This window comes from Ctenopharyngodon idella, chromosome 8 (genome assembly GCF_019924925.1).
Source record: "Ctenopharyngodon idella isolate HZGC_01 chromosome 8, HZGC01, whole genome shotgun sequence".
NCBI classification, from domain to species: Eukaryota; Metazoa; Chordata; class Actinopteri; order Cypriniformes; family Xenocyprididae; genus Ctenopharyngodon; species Ctenopharyngodon idella.
Genome location: NC_067227.1, coordinates 10,681,138 through 10,698,122, shown reverse-complemented (window position 1 = coordinate 10,698,122; position 16,985 = coordinate 10,681,138). Strand labels below are relative to the sequence as shown.

Sequence of the window (16,985 nt, the reverse complement as noted above, 5' to 3'; positions counted from 1 at the left end):
GAAATTGGCGTGCAGAATTTGCAAGTGCACTTCAGCTTTGTTCTTCGGAGCCTAAGCAGTGATTCTCATTGCGAGAAGCAAACCTGTCACCAGTCACCTCTGTTGATTCTGGATTTACAAGATTCATCAGTCTTTTCCGGTGTGCACGGATATGTGCGAGACGGTACCCTGGGTGCTTTGGTGGTCTAAAAAATATATAAAAAAAGAATTTCATCTAAAACAACATTACACAGCTGTTTGCGTCTTTTTAAAGATGCCGTGATTTCTTTCTCTCTCCAATGGGCACGAACGCTGTGTTCAGTGCTTAGGCCATGCCCACACTGAAACAGCGTTTGTGGGTGGCTCATGTTCTCACTGTGAGAGCATAACCATTGGAAAGTTGTGATCGCAGCTCTCTTATGTCTTTAAAAGACTGAGAGCCTCCTCAGCCACTTCCCGTCCTGGTCCTTCTACCTCCAGGTATGAGGCCTCGGCAGAAATCACTGAGGGCGATCTAGGGGGCGAAATGGCAGTGCTTTCGCTGGGTAAATCCCTGTGAACCTTCCATTCCCGAGCATGCTCTGTTCCCCTGGTTGAGATTTTGGATGAGTTAGGTGGGTCACCTACGGGTGAGCTTAATTTCTCAGAGGGATGACGAGTTATCGCTCTTAGTAACGGAGGGTGGGTTTATGCCTTCTGACCCTGAAGACTCGGCTGTCTTGCCACCCTCGGGTGTTGTAGCGCAGTCTAAGTCTGACGCTGAGCTGGCAACCGTGCTTGCCTGGGCTGCCGCAAGCATTGGGCTTGAGTACGTTCCACCGCCCTCACCCAAGTGCTCATGGTTAGATGATTGGTTTCTGGACGAGGATCTGAACAGACTGGAAGCTTGGGGACGATATCCCTGATTGTCTCTGGGCAAACAGGAAACATAGGAACGACCTCCGTGGTTGCATCTAGACCAGGAGTAGGCAAGTTCGGTCGAGTTTAACCCTGCCTATAGCCTTAGTAATCCTGAAGAGCTTGATTAGCTTGTTCAGGTGTGTTTAATTAAGGTTGGAGCTAAACTCTGCAGGACAGTGGCTCTCTAGGACCGAACTTGCCTACCCCTGATCTAGACAGACAGAAGACTGGGAAACGACCTTCATGGTCTCACCTGAAAAGACTCCAAACTCTGGGACTATCTCCCTCATCATCTCTGGGCAGACAGGAAACTTGGGAATGACCTCCGTGGTTGCATCTAGACAAACAGAAGACTTGGGAATAATCTCCACTTAAATAAGAGCATAAGAGCAGTGTGCTGCCCAAACACACATGGCCAGCGCCGTACCAGGGAGAGCAATCAGTAGGAGAGGGTTCTCTGTGCGGATCTCTGCTGGCAATAGGTTAAGCTCTGGAATGAGAGCGGGCACTGGACTCTGGTCAGGGGAGCCTGCACTGGACTGTGATCTGAAGCAGTTTCTTGGTCTGGGGGAAATTCTCGTACGGACTCAAGGAATGGAGGTAAATTTTGAGTGGGTTCCTCTTTAGATTCAGGGGATAGAGTGGACTCCGAAGCTCAATACAATACAAAACTCTGAAACTGGAACGGACTCATTACTGATTTCTAAGGTTAGAGCGGATTTGTGACTGAACTCTGAGATGGGATTAAACTTAGGGACTGGAGCCATCTCTGTACTGTGCTCAGGGGCTGGAGCCATCACTAGACAAAGGTCAGGGGCTGGAGCCATCACTAGACTATGGTCAGGGGCTGGAGCCAACACTAGAATATGGTCAGGGGCTGGAGCCAACACTGGCCTGTGGTTAGGGGCTGGAATCACAGACACTGGGCTGTGGTCAGGGGCTGGCCCGGTAGAGGACCATTTCTTCTTCATCTGCTGCCTCCTCTGGGCAGAGGTGAAAAGAAGCACTGAGGTTCTAATAGTCTCCGGACTATTGACTCAGATGGAGGATGACTCACTGGAACAGACTGGGGAGGATGACTCACTGGAACAGACTGAGAGGATGACTCACTGGAACAGACTGGGGAAAGGAAACCTCGACGCTGACTTCTTGGCAGGATGGGACTCTTGATACTTGTGTTTGCATGAGGAGTGAAGATGGTGAAGGACTTGGGAGGAGTTCTGTGGTGTTTGTTGACTTGATGGACAAAATCTCTGATGCCAGAATGGCTGGAGTGGACTGGACAGAAAGCAACTGAGTGGAACTGGTGTCTTCCTCAACAGTATAAGATGATCCACACAACCATAGAACATAATTGATATATTTCTTTAAAGAACAAGTTGCTGCAGCCGATGGAATTTGTTGATAAAGGTGATCATCCAAACCACACCGATGTTGTACTTTTGTTCTGTCATGACAGAAGAAAACAACACAGGTATAAGTGAAACACAACTGTAAGTTTATTTGCAGCAATGGATACAGGCAGCTGATGTGGATAGCAGGTGAGATATAAAGCAGTCTGATAAATTGAAGAGACTTGGCTGTATGGTCACTGCTCGGTCTTGTGCTTGCAGGTTAAGATGATCATGAGAATCACAGGATGAGCGAGACAGATGACTGAAGAGGGAAGACTGAAGACAGGTGAAGACAATCTAGTTGCAGACTCAGGTAAGTAGCACAGGTAGGTAGCCGAGTAAATTGCAGTGTGTACAACAACGAGGGTAGACAGTTCTAGTGACAACATAAGGTAGCAGTCCTAGTAGCAATGAGACCAGACACGGTGGTGAGGAAAGTGACTGCTTAATATAATGAGTGAGATAATGAGGGTAATAGCTTACAGGTGCAGGTGATTAAGGAGTATGAGCAGGTGTGAGCCAGTGAGGATGACGGGAATTGTAGTGCTGAGGAGAAAGGCATGGTGAATGGAGCTGGTGACACATGTGAGATGCTTCTGGGAAGGAATTAAACCAAATGATTCTGATGACATACTTTGGTTCAGGTGTTTCAGAACCACCAAATAAATGAAAAAATTAAATAGCTTTTTATTTCAACATTTATTCTCCTGATCCAGCCCTGTGCAAAGCATGCTGGGAACTAGAAATCCACTGCCCAGTTTCAGTCAATGCAACAAAAATGATTAATGTAGTCCCAACACAGATGGATTAAGTTAACATTTTACAAATTTAATTTAATGTGACAAAATAAAATTGAGTATAGATGGCAATTAAATAAAAAATTAAAGATCTGTGTTGCTTTAGCTCATTTTAATTAAGTAAACCGAACAAACAGCTAAAACCTTCTTCTTCTTCTTCTTCTTTTTTTTTTGAGTGTATGATTTATTTCTCCCTGTTTTCAGCTTAGGAGTGGCCCTGTCTAGAGGTCATGGCAAATATTTCTTCAGAGGAAATATATCTGTTGAAGAAGGTAATTATAGGTTTAAAGAGACTCTGTCCTCTACATTTCCTTTAATTCATTATAATAAATGTGTCTTGTCTGCTTTTTTTTCTTTGTGTGTGTGTGTGTGGTTTAAAGGCCCATGTATGTTAAAATTCATTGGAACTGATTGCATGTTTTCTGCTGCCATATGTGAATGTGCAAGCTTAAGCTGTGATCTCTTGTGTATATACACTTACCAGCCACTTTATTATAGCTACATCTGTTCAAATGCTCGTTAACACAAATATCTAATCAGCCCAATCACATGACAGCAACTCAATGCATTTAGGCATGTAGACATGGTCAAGATGGTCTGCTGAAGTTCAAACTTTGCATCAAAAGAAGAAAGGTGAATTAAGTGATTTTGAACGTGGCATGGTTGTTTAGCTGGTCGGAAAATTTCAGAAACTGCTGATCTACTGGCATTTTCACGCACAACCATCTCTAGGGTGTACAGAGAATAAAAAACGTTGCCTGGTCTGATGAGTCTCGATTTCTGCTGCGACATTCAGAAGGTAGGGTCAGAATTTGGCATAAATAACATGAAAGCATGGGTCCATCCTGCCTTGTATCAACTGTTCAGGCTGCTGGTGGTGTAATGGTGTGGGGGATATTTTCTTGGCACACTTTGGGCTCCTTAAACTGTGTCTATACCAGACGCAAGCGGTCGATGCGACGCAACAAAAGCAGATAGAACCCATTATAATCAGTGATGCTGTCTACACTGGATGCGGCATGGCGCAACGCGAAGTGACGTGATGTTGATAAACTGATGCCCCTTTCTATTTCTGAACTACTTAAAGTGCTTGCTTTATATGATACGAAAGGACAAATGGATTTTCAACGGTTGCTTTGTCGTGTCCAGTGTGGACATCTTCTAGCTGTTGCGACATGATGCGACGCATCAGCGGTCGCGTCCAGTGTAGAATAGGTATGGGCCGGTTTGAGATTTTGACGGTATGATAACCTTAAGCAAAAATATCACGGTATCACAATATTGTACTTGCAGCTCTAAAATGTGTTATTTGTGTTATGTCTGGGTAAAAAACTACTTTTTTCCATTGAACAATATATTTTATTTTTAAGCGAAATAGAGAACAAATAAATAACAAAAATAAATAATTGAATTTTAAAATAAGAACAAATAAACAAATTGCAAATGATAGCACAAATAAATGCAATAAAATAAAAAGACAAATGAAATAAACACGGTTTTAAGTTTTTCAGGTGGGTCTAACAGAAGCCTAGTATTCAGGTAAGAAGTAAAACCGAAATGAATAAAATTTAAAATAACACTGGATCATTTTCATTGTAAGAATTAAACACAGATTAATGCTTAATTAAAGTTAGAAAAGATATTCAGTCAAGTGCAGCGAGTAATTTTCTCTGTCTTTTGTTCTTTGATTTAACCTGACAGACAGTAACCGGTTTATTAGACTGCTGTCATTTTAATACAGCAGATAGATTTTATACACAGATCCAATAACTGTCATAAAATATGCATTTTCTCAACTATTCTCTCAAATCTTAACTATCAAAACTATTTTGAACATGATAATGAGTTCACTATACTCAAATAGCCTCTAGAGTCACCAGATCTTAATCCAATAGAGCAGCTTTGGGATTTGCTGGAACAGGAGATTCACATCACAGATGTGCAGCTGACAAATCTGCAGCAACTGTGTGATGCTGTCATGGCAATATGGACCAATGTTTCAATTGAGGAATGTTTCAATCTATGTCACAAAGAATTAAGGTACACACTACAAGTAAGGTGTTCCTAATAAAGTGGCCGGTGAGTGTATTTTGTTGCTGTTCCAAAGATCCATGTGAAACGCATGTACTAGCTATGTTTGTCTAGGCCAGCATGGACGAAAGGTGTAATGCTAGAGGACCATTTGTATGTGTACCTTGTTGCGTGGCCAATGTGTAGCCGGGCCAGTAATGCCAGGAGTTTATCTAGTGACTTAGCAATGTGTCTGGAATACCCTTAAGATTTTAACTAATGTCCTAAACCGACTGCGTGTCTGAGCTTGCACTTCTGTGTGCCTTTCTGTGTGTCTTGTTGCAAGCTCATAGAGATAAGAGAAAACAACTCCCAGCAACCACCTGCACAATTAGATTTCCAAATGACTTCTCACTCCTGTGAATAGTGGGTGACTGAGACCATTTGCCAGCCATAAACATTGTCTAGTTAACCTGACAACGAAATCATGTTTCCATTTTTTTATGACAAACAGCACAATTCGTTGTCACTACTAGCATTATATGATGCAATTGTTACCCATCAAACATGAATTTAATACATATATGCTTGGTTGCTTCATTTAAAGAAAATATTGATGCAGGCCACACAACAATGTTTTATAATTTGAGATAATGAAATGGATCTTTCACTCATCTTCTTAAGATGCAGAATGTCAGATGAACTCTATTCACGCTTATTGGCTGCAAATACTGCAGCTGTTAATCAGCTTGCATTCTGCAGTATATAATATGATTGCTAATATGATTATATGTCAGAGTCCTAGGACTGAGCTTCAAACTTTAACTTTAATGCTGATGTCCCTCATCAACAAATGTTGCTGATTAAGGATTATGTCCTGCTTGGCTAAATCATGTCATATGAATCTGAAGCAGCACTAAGCATGATGGGTGTTTCTTCTGTTTCAGGACTACATGATTTGGAGCATCCAGATGTTGTGTTAGCAGATGAATGGTACAGTAGTATCTTTAGAGGTTTTATTTGGTGCTTTATCGAAGTGTCAACAGTATGTGTATGATATTTGCATGTGTGTGACTGATCGGTTTGACATTTCAGGACATACTGTAACACAGAGGAACATCCAGAACATCATTTCCTATCTCAGATCGATGCCATTAAGCTCTATTTTAATGGAGAACCACATCTGAAGTGTGAGTTGAGTGCATATGCACACTAACATTGATGACTCCACTTTGTTTTTGTGTTGTTCAATATAAATGTATCCTGCTTTGAGCTAATCTTTTTACTAATGAATGATTGTACAAAAATAAAATTACTAAATTCTAAATTCTATTTACAAAAATAAAATAACTACTAAATTCTAAAATTAAAAGCTCTATTTAGAAATTCGACTTCTAAATATTGAATAATTTTTCTAAAGTAGCAGAACAGCAACACCATTGGATTTAATTTCATAGGGAGGCAGCATTTCTTACCTTAAGCCTTACCTTAAGCTCATTATGCTCATAATGAGATATTAAAGCAAGATGTATGTGTGGGGGAGATATATTTTATTAGTGTTATATGATTAGTATCCTATGATTGTTTTGATAGGTGATAAGGATCTGATCCAGGAGGTTCTGTTTGATGCCGTGGTCACAGCACCACTGGAAGCGTACTGGACCAGCCTTGCTCTTAATAAATCAGAGTAAGAACAGCACAAACTTTCTTAATACAAAATTCTGGACTTAATGTGCACGTTATTCCAAAAATATCTTTATAATCTTTCATTACAATGTAATAACTTTTCCAGCCTCTGAAACAATTTTCCTTTTCAAATAATGCTAATAAACAAATAAACAAATAACTATTAACCAAAAGCCAAATCGTTCTTTAATTTAAAAAAAAAAAAAAATGTTGTGTAATGTTTTAGGCTACTGTTGTAGGCAATGCAGCCTATTCTAGGCTATTGTAATATGGAGAGAGGTCAAATGGGTTGTGAATGACATTTCATGTTGACTTTAACCAGAATTTTTATATAATGCATCATAAAGGTATTCATAATGTACATTGTAAGTAGTGTTGTCAAAAGGACTGACCTCGGTACCAAGTTGGTACTTAAATTTTTAAAATGTGATGATACCAGCATTTCCCCCTTGCATTTTTAGCACTGTTGAGCGGATTCTTAAACACCTCTGATTGGCCGTTGTGTTCATGCGCTCAACAAATTCTGTGATTGGCTACAATGATCAACGCTTCAAAAACATGTTGTAAATAGACATCTTTGACGCTCTTCACAGATCACTTACACAGATACACATGGAGCGTTTGAAAGCAGGCGTCAGGTATCGTCACATTCTTAAAATTTCAGTACAAACATGGTACCAAAGTCAGTACTTTTGACAACACTAATTGTAATGGATCATATAATTTCACAAATAATTGTAACCAAAGTTAAAATACATTATAATATTTACAAATTTCTTGTTACATCTGAAATTGGATGTTTGTCGTGTGTTTTAATGCATTATACTTTTTTAAGGTATGTTCAATGAATAGATAAGTATAATAATCTATTATACTACAATTATTCTTGAGACCATACAATGCATTATAAGGTGCATTACATAGCATAATACTTTTGTAATGCATTATATATAAAGGCTTTAAGTAAAGTGTTACCGAATCTTCATTCTAGAAATTGTTCCTTATACACTTTATTATTCATTATGTCTTTCCTGTGGTTCTCTTTGTTCTGGTAGGAACTCTGATAAAGGGGTGGAGATAGCTTACCTCGGCACTCGAACCGGACTATCACGCATCAACCTTTTTGTGATGCCAGACCAACTAACCAATCAGTAAGTAAATCACACTTCTCATGAGTCTATATTACAGTGTAAATTCTATACTGAGCAATAGTAAAACAGTAACTAATGTGTAATAAATGTTTTGCAAGAGACTGTAAATGCCAGTGTTGGTGGAGTAACTAATGAAAAGTAGCAATGCTGCTAACTTAACTACATTTATTACAGTAGTGTGACAATGGCTCTGCTACTTTCAAAACAGTGTAGCCTTTTCAGTAACAAGCTAAGTCCCTCTTCGAGGGAACTTTGACGCTGTGTTATGGTGTTGAAGCTATAAGAATGCCTCCAGTGTGACCGGTGTCTGAAGCATGTGTGAAAACATGCCAATTCTGTTGTCTGACAGAGGTCAGGTGATGCACTTACATCATGGAATCCCCAGCTTCTTGAAGCTCCATGTCTGTTTCAGTGTGATAGTTTGTTAAATTGTACTTACTGTTTGACTGATTTTGTTTAGATAGGAATACTAAACAATGGCAAGCAAGCAATCTAAGAGATGTGTGCTGCCATGCCTGCTTTCTTATGGATGACAACTCACACAATCTCTGTGTTGTTTGTTTGGGAGTGGAGTCAGTCTGTTCTCGAGGGGTCTGACTGTGTTTATTGTGTTCATTGTGAGTGTTCATAATAAGGAATTTCTGCTCCCATCTGGCTCTCTTCTCGATAGATGAGAGTCAGACATCTGCACCCCATGGTTCGGGTCTCACGTTTGCAGAGGCGTTTGCAGTTTGATCATCGAGATATGTACTTACTGTGTTCATATTGAATTGCAGAACATTTGTGCTGCTATTGGGATAGAATACTGGTAAGGTTAGGACAGGTTTGGTGGTATGGGTAGGATTAAGAGTGGGTTAAGGTGTAAGGGAAGGTCAACAGTGTAATTGTATATACAGTGTAATTATAGAAATTAAATAAAGCTGAGGATAAATGCAGGTATTTTTAAAAATACAAGTACAATGTAAAAACATGTATGTACACAATAAATAAAATGATTCATTAAAATGTTAGTACATATTAGTTAAAGACACCTAATATAAAGTGGGGCCGGTTTTAGTTTAAGCTCCATTCCCATTTGGCTTTTTTCTTGAGGGAAGGAAAGTCAGGCTGCTGCACTCGGGTCACGTGTTTGCTGAGGCACCGTGTGAATTATTCCATTCTGTGCCGGTGCCTGAAGAGTGCAATATGTTGGAATATGGTGGTGTTTCCACATATAGTGAGAGAAACTCAGTATATCCTCCAGGCCGTGTAATATCTTGTCTGGTTGATTTACTGACTGCATTTGACTTTCAGGAAATTAAATTTGAATATGCATTTGGTTTAAAAAAAAATAGAAGCAGGGGTTTCTGAGTCTGCTTTATCCCTCTCCCCAGCTTATGTAGAGCTGCTCAAGGTAGTTACTCTGGCCATGGCCAAGCTTAAATTACATTGGCCAGCAAGAAAAAGGGAAGTGCCTTGTAATAAGTTGGAAGAACGCTTTCATCCCGGGTCACCCGCAGCCTCCTGCAAGTCACCTTCCATTTTTCCCTGATCTCCAAATTCAAAGTGTCAATATCATTGAGGAACCTGTACTTCTCTCGCATCATCACCTCTGCTGCTTTGAATTATTTGAATGTGGCAGGGCTGGGTGAGTATGCCTATACTGCATTGCCCTGGGTTGAAGAGATGCTAGCAGGCTATATGCCCTGACGCGTCATAATTGTTGAAGGCTCCGGCAGATCAGAGGGAGTGTGTGGCCCAGGTTGCTTTCGCAAGACACTCACGATAGACGCCTCTTTCACAGGGGTGCGGCTCTCAAAGGCTGGCCAATGTATGGCATTGATCGCCCTTTTAGGCAGGTGCAGCAGATTTTGCTCTGGGCAGAAACCAGACTATTTTCCCTGAGAGAAGTTTACAGTCTAGGGTATGCAACTTGGGAGTGGACATCCTGACGAGACAAGGGGTAAGGCACAGGGAATGGAGTCTCTACTTGCAGGAAGTGGAGTCCACATGGCAGAGGTATGGCAGAGTGGAAGTGGATTTGTTCACCTCAGAGGAGTTGACCCAATGTGTCCTCTGGTTCACCCTTACACCTCCAGCTCCGTTGGGGTTAGGGTTAGGACGCTATGGTACAGATGTGATCGAGGCTTTGTCTATACACCTTTCCTCTGATAGCTCTACTCCTGGGAGTTCTAGTGAGTGTTTGATAAGACCAATACCACTTATTATTAGTGGCTTCGTTCTGGCCAGCCCGAGTCTTGTTCTCAGATCTGGTGTCTCACCTGGACAACACTCTTTGGGAGCTTCCTGTTCAGAAAGAACTTCTGTCTCAATTGTAGGGGTTGATTGTTTACCCCCGGCCAGAGATTTGGAAACTTTGGGTCTGGCCCCTGAGTGGTACTGGGGACACTTAATATTCAACAGTATTATTGATTTGACTGCACTGACACTATTGTATGAGAACTGAACCGAGCTGGAAGATGACATCACTGTTTTCTGCAGAACTGCTTTATAGATTAAATTAACTAATTTAATAATTGATGATCTTTACAACAGAACTGAATCAACGCTGAACTGACTTCAACTGAACAATGACACTTTTCTTTTAGAGCTGCTGTAAAGCTGAAATGAACTCTGTTTGCATCACTGAATAATTTTCCTGTTATCACTGTAAAACTGCTTTACAACAATCTGTATTGTATAAAGCGCTTTATAAATAAAGGAGACTTCACTTGCGGGGTACCAGCTCATAGATTCCAGTTTCTCAACTGAGGCTATTAAGATGAACGGGGACTGAGGCTCGGGAATGGTGCGCCACCTGTGGGTTCATGCTTCCCCAATACTCTGTCTCTAAGGACTTTTCAGCAAGATATGAGAAAAGGGGGTACTATCTCATTGGATCTGGGTTTTTAAACTGAGGTCATTAAACTACTCAGATTGGTAGAGATCTCTCTTTTGGTAACTTGGTGTTGAGGCAGGCTAGACTTTTCTGCACACATTTAAAATCCCATTCTTAGACATGGTGGTAACCCCAGGCTTAGGTCCATCTGGGATAATAACTTTGCCCACTAAGTCTGTGATTGCCTTTCACAGCTTGGTTGGGCAGACAGGTGTTTTAAGAGCTACAGGCAATGCAAGAGGAGGGCTGAGGCCACGCTAGCTTAAGTGCCCATGTGGGGTCTGGTTTTTTGACTAAGGTCATTAGAGCACACATATTGCTAGAGCTCTATCCATCAATATTTAGTGTTGTGGTGGGCTAGTCACTTCCACACACTTTTAAAATCCCATGTCATGCTAAGGCATGGTGTTAAGCCCAGGTTAGTTTCTTCTGGATTAATAACTTTGCTCAAAAAGTCTCTTTGCCGTCACAGCTTGGTTGGGCAGGCAAACAAACTGGGAGTCCTATGGCCCTGCTTTCTTTTAAGACCAGAGATGGTTAAGAACCTATTATCTGTTACTCTGAAGAGATCTTCTTTGAAGCACGGGGCTTGGTGTTATCCAGATGCGAATGGTTTTTGCCCCTGAGGGGGGACTTTCTTATAGGGTCTGGTCTTTTGTCTGAGGTCATTAGACCACTTAGCTGCATGCACCTTTTCACACAGTTTTAAAATCCATGGTATGGGCATGGTTTTTAATCCCAGGCTCAGTTTCCTTTGGGTTAATAATTTTTGCTCACTAGATCTGTGCTTACCTTAATTCACAGCTTGGTTGGGCAGGCATTTGGTCAGTATGGTGGTGTGGGTATTAATGCTTCCATAGCATCAACACCATGATGCAGTGTTTAAGTTCTCTCGAAAGGGAATGTCTCAGGTTACAAATGTAACCCGGTTCCCTGAGATAGGTGATGCACCACACTACATCACCTGACCTCTGTCAGCCAATAGATTTGGAATGTATTCATATGTGCTTCAGACACTGGTCACACTGGAAGCATTCCCATAGCATCAACACCATGATGCAGCATCTTGTTCCCTTCTCATGGAACCTGCTTAAATTCGTAACCTGAGATGTTTTCCAACAAAGACCTCCCTCTCTTATGTAATGTTAGAATTTATTCTAGTGAATCAGTTTCGTCCTAAATTATCCTAACCCTCATGTAATATTAGAAATATTTTTCTTAGTAATTTGCAGTATAGCTAATATCTTGTTTATGGACATAACCTTGGTTCCTTGAAAGAAGAGAACAAGATGCTGCATAAGTATCTGACACTATGTCAAATTCCCCCACAAGTGATCTCTGAAGCTGTAAAACATTGTGACATTTCAGATGACGTTTGACAGTCCAACCCCTATCTGAGCATCACCAGACTCAGGAGTGCAGTGTCTTCTTACTCAGGATTTTCTGCTAAAGGGAGGAACCACTTCAGTTTCTAAACAGGGACTTATCAGTAGTGTGGCAACTATACACAGCTTCTCCTTCCCTACTATCGTGGAAACAAGGTTATGTTTATAACCCTTTCAAGTCAGTTACTGTATTTGAGTATCTGAGTGATCATCTTAAATGGAAACATTTTCATTGTCCTAAAGAAGGTCCTCAACTCTAAAAATAGCTTAAATTGGCATTGTGTTATATGCTTCAGTGTGTGTTACTCCTGGGAAGAGTTCTCATAGCGTCAGAAAGTAGTAAAGCATTGATGTGACTGACTTAAAAGGGAACTTTTTTAAAAAAGTAGCTTGTCTGCAAACTTTATTTATTTGTTATTTATTGTTCATAACTTTGTAGCTTGGCAAACTACATGCCATAGTAGCTTCCCCAACACTGGCAACATACTGTTGTTTTTGAGTAATTTTTGTCACAAGACTATAATGAAAGCTACCAAAAAATAAATCTAGACTTCCCCTCTTTGCATTTCTCTTTGCACTGTAATAATGAGGTAATGTGTGTGTTGTGTGTTGTAAGAGACATCCTGACAGCAGAGGATAAGGAGGTGGTGTTCAGTGCTGATCATTTTCCTCTGTGGTACAAACGGGCTGCTGAACAGGTGCCTGGCACCTTTGTCTACTCCCTTCCATTCAACACAGGTGATTATACACACAAAACAGGCAGTTTAATTACAGCATTAATCAAATCAGTCTAGACCTATGCATTTATTTACTAAAGTTACTTCATTGCAGTATTTGTAGTCAGAATCACATTTCAAAATCACAGTACTTGAAATGTGCTGTCTTCCAGAATGTACACCTGTAAACTGCTATCCACATACAGTAACTAGCCTAAATGGTTGCATCACATTTTTTATTTTGCTCTCTGAAACAAATAATATTGTATGGACAGACCTTTTCAGATACAGTTTTATTACATATATAACAGTATATTCATGGACACCAGTTACTAGTTTAACCGGCTCTTTTCAGTCTGCTGTGTTCTTACTGTGTATTTCTTTTCAATGTAACAATATGCAACAGACAACAGATACTGCACTTATTTAATGACATATCCCATTAATAACTGACTGAAATGCATTAGAGTGACTCTCTCATTTTCTTCCCAAATCCTCATTCATGGCTCTTTCCCATTGATTTGACATGGGTGCTTTAAAACATAATTTTCTCCCCTTTTTCAATTTTAATCCCTACCATCAGTGTTTACTGGAATGTTTCTAATGCAGGGAAGTATCATTTGTTATCTGTCAAAATGACAGTCGGCACTTTGAAATATCCAACAATGTTCCACATAATGACAGAACATTTTCAATTCATGCAACATAAAAGTATGGTACATAATATAGATATTACTACATGAATATTTGACATATCAGTAATATTGCTAGTAAGTTTCCTTTTGAAGTGGAACTTCAATGCTGCATCTGATATTGACGCTATGGGGAACGCCATCAGCGCTCAGGGTGCTCTCATTGCGTTGCATTCGCAGTAAGCTCTGTTAAGCCTGCTATAATATAGTGTTTGCACAGAGCATGTTTGGCTCTCAAGGGAATGGCGATGCATTCACGGTAGGAGGTTCTGTTATTGCTTGATTATCTCTCGATATAAGAATCTGATGTATGCCGGAGCATGTAGCATGTTCGGCTCTTGAGGGAGCTGAATGCATTCATTGTGATGCATTCGCTGTGAGAAGCTCCACCCTTGCTTGATTTCCGCATTAAGGTGTCAAGATAATGGAGGAATTTGTATTCAGCTCATTTAGTCTCTTCTATGTAGTCCAACTATTCACGTATGGAGAGGCTGTGTAAGTAAAGATATGTAAGGATGCCCCAGTTAAGGGCTGCTCAAGAGCTGTCTCCCCCTGATGTTGTATCCTCTGTGAAGGCTCCCACATTGCCAATGAAGCGAGCGTGTTCAGCTCTTCAGGGAGCTGAACGTGCTCACTGTCATGAACCGCATTGAGGGAGCTCCCCTCTCATTAGACTTTTTTTCTTGTAAAAGAAAAAAAAAAAATAATGAAAGTCAGGTGTCTCACCTCGGACCTGCACACCATGGGATCCACCCAATCTCTCTTCAGCAGTGCTGCTCTGAAGAGGTTGTTGAGACAAACAGGTGTTGCAAGGGCTCCAGTCCCACCTTTTGAATCAGCATGCCTGTCTGGAGTTTTGGTCCAGGGCCAGATTGATAGAATGTAGATGATATATGGATCCTATAGTATTATTCATGGACCCCACCTGAGGGAGGATTTCAAAGTAACATTTACCTAATTGGCACAGGAATGGAGCAGGTTTTTGGTTAAAAGAAACACAGGAATTGGAAACTGCTCTTTCTCTCACTTGTTTCATAGTGGGTGCTAGGCAGTACTTGATTACTTATTACTTATGCGTTTTCGGTTGGATGGGCATATGTCCTGGAAGTATCTTTTTCCAGGGTTGAGTTATATTCTCCCCTATCATAGGGTCTAAATTTAGAATTACACTCCCCTGTGAATGGTAGGTACCCCCTTAGGGTTGATGCGAGTTACGTAGGGCTATTAGGGTTAAGTTTAGAGATATAGTTCCCCTTTGGAAGGGCGGACTATTATGGCCCTGGTTGGACAATGCTAGCAAGAAGTGAAGTAAGCCTGCGGGTGTCTCTCCTTGTTATCTGTCACATACTATGGTCTGGTGCTAAAAGCAAAGACGAAGTACTAGTTATTGCAGGGCTTAAGTAGAATGCCTTTACTCAAGGTAGGGTTAAGCTGCTCTCCTCCAGTTGAATTGGGGTCTTTAAGTAGAGCCTAAGTCCCCGTACGGTTCCCTTGGGGTTTTTAGAGCCTGGGGGATGAGAATTACTGGACAAACTGCATATATGTCCTGCTCTTTTTTGCCTTCCTTTCATGTGTAAGAGCAAGGATGTAGGCTCCCCCTTGGAGGAGCAGCAACATCAGAGGTTGTAGCCTGGAGGGCTAATTACTGAGGTTTTTAGCACCTTAGATGCTCTTGAGGACACCCCTTAGGGTTGAGTAGGGTGAGCTGAAGTATGGTGTGCAATTTGTATCCCCTTTTTAGTTTACCTTCCTCCCCAACTATTGTTGGGTCTTGAAGTAGTGTCTTGGGCTCCCCTTCGGTTGAGTACTGCATAAGATCTCTCTAATATGATCCATGTTCAAAAAACCTAACAAGCAGAGGTAGTCTGCCGGGAAGCATCCCTCCTTGTTACTAAAGCATTTAGGATTAGGCAAGAGCACTCACTTGAGCAAAGGTACCTCTCAAGGATCCAAAAATAATATATTCACTCATCTAATTTAGAGTAACTTAGATGAGTGAATATAGTCTTTTTTGGATCCTGGAGAAGTACCTTTGCTCAAGTGAGTGCTCTTCCCTAATCCTAATTGTTCTATGGTATTTAAGTAGAGCTGAAGCTCTCATGCAGCCTCCCTAGAGGTTTTGAGTTTGATGGTGAGAGTCTTTGGCAATTATATTATGTCGCTCTTATATTTGCATCCTTTCTGATGAAGTTGAGGGTTGCATTCGCTCCCTGAAAGTAGTGGTAATATCAAAGGTCTTAGGTGTATTCTTAGTTATATTCTTAGCATTCTCCCTTTGGCCGGCTACTCCCTAAGGTCTTTGTCAAGGTAAAAAAAGCTGACATAGCTGAGCCATTTTTTTTCTTAGCGCTGTGCTCTTGGGGCCTTATAAGGCTGATGTCTGTCCCACAAGGGAGGGTGGAAGGTTGTAAAGACTTCCCTTGCTATAGAGCAAAGAGGTTTGGGTATCTTGTCCTACTATTGGAAGATATTGGCTTAGGGAGTGATGCCACTATACAGCCTATGAGTCATTTTGGATGCGCCCTTGGGGTTGACGCTCTGACACTGGCTAAGTAATCTGTAGAGTCAATTTATGATATGCCCATTATGTTTGTGCATATTCTCAGCTTAAGTGAGGCAGGCATTCTCTCAGCATGGTGTTTTGGGTATTGGTTCCCGATAGTGTCAATATCAGATGCAGCATTGAAGTTCCACTCAGAAAGGGAACGTGTAGGTTACGTATGTAACCCGGTTTCATGAGAATTGCCATGCCCGTTCCCCATAGCATCTCTTTCCCCTTCTCAGGGAACTGGTTTGCATATGTAACCTAGATGTTTCATTTTAATGTTCGATGGTTGAAGGGTGAAAAGAAAAATGTCACCTCATTGTACCCAGTTTTTTCAGATACTTATTATTTAGATTAAACATTTAAACAAGCTGATTGTTTACAGTTTAATGGATGCTCCCCCCATAATTCACACAAGGCATGATGGGGCATAGAAAAAAGGTAGACACTAGTTCTTTACAGTGAACAGAAGTAGGAAATGACTGTGATGTGGCAGCATTGTATTGTAGAATCTCAATAAGTTAGAAGTGAATATTTGCCCCTTGGAATTGATTTTTCCGTCGTAAAGGCAATTTTAATAATTACCCCAATTACTTAAATCAATCAAATACTATGGAATATTACCAATATTTTATCAACATCAGCAAAAGCCATCTTTACACTGCAATGGTGGAAAAGAAGCTGCATCTGCATGTTTATTTACACAGACTGTTTAATGCTGCTCAAAGGTGGCATATACATTTATTTACACAACAACTGCATAATGTAACTACAAAGAAAAAATACAGGAACTTATTACAGGGTATGCCTGCAATATTATGACAAAAATCATATTGACGATCGTTGCTCTTG

At 40.8% G+C, this 16,985-nt stretch overlaps 1 protein-coding gene across 1 annotated transcript in view; it reads left to right on the top strand.

Moving 5' to 3' along the window:
* cacna2d3a (calcium channel, voltage-dependent, alpha 2/delta subunit 3a) overlaps positions 1 to 16,985 on the top strand; it is a 130,349-nt gene that overhangs the window by 73,288 nt on the left and 40,076 nt on the right. Inside the window, exons 21-26 of the mRNA XM_051903655.1 lie at positions 3,275 to 3,342; positions 6,028 to 6,073; positions 6,176 to 6,270; positions 6,674 to 6,767; positions 7,822 to 7,917; positions 12,797 to 12,918. Coding sequence (XP_051759615.1) covers positions 3,275 to 3,342; positions 6,028 to 6,073; positions 6,176 to 6,270; positions 6,674 to 6,767; positions 7,822 to 7,917; positions 12,797 to 12,918 — 521 coding nt within the window. The remainder of the gene's footprint in view (positions 1 to 3,274; positions 3,343 to 6,027; positions 6,074 to 6,175; positions 6,271 to 6,673; positions 6,768 to 7,821; positions 7,918 to 12,796; positions 12,919 to 16,985) is intronic.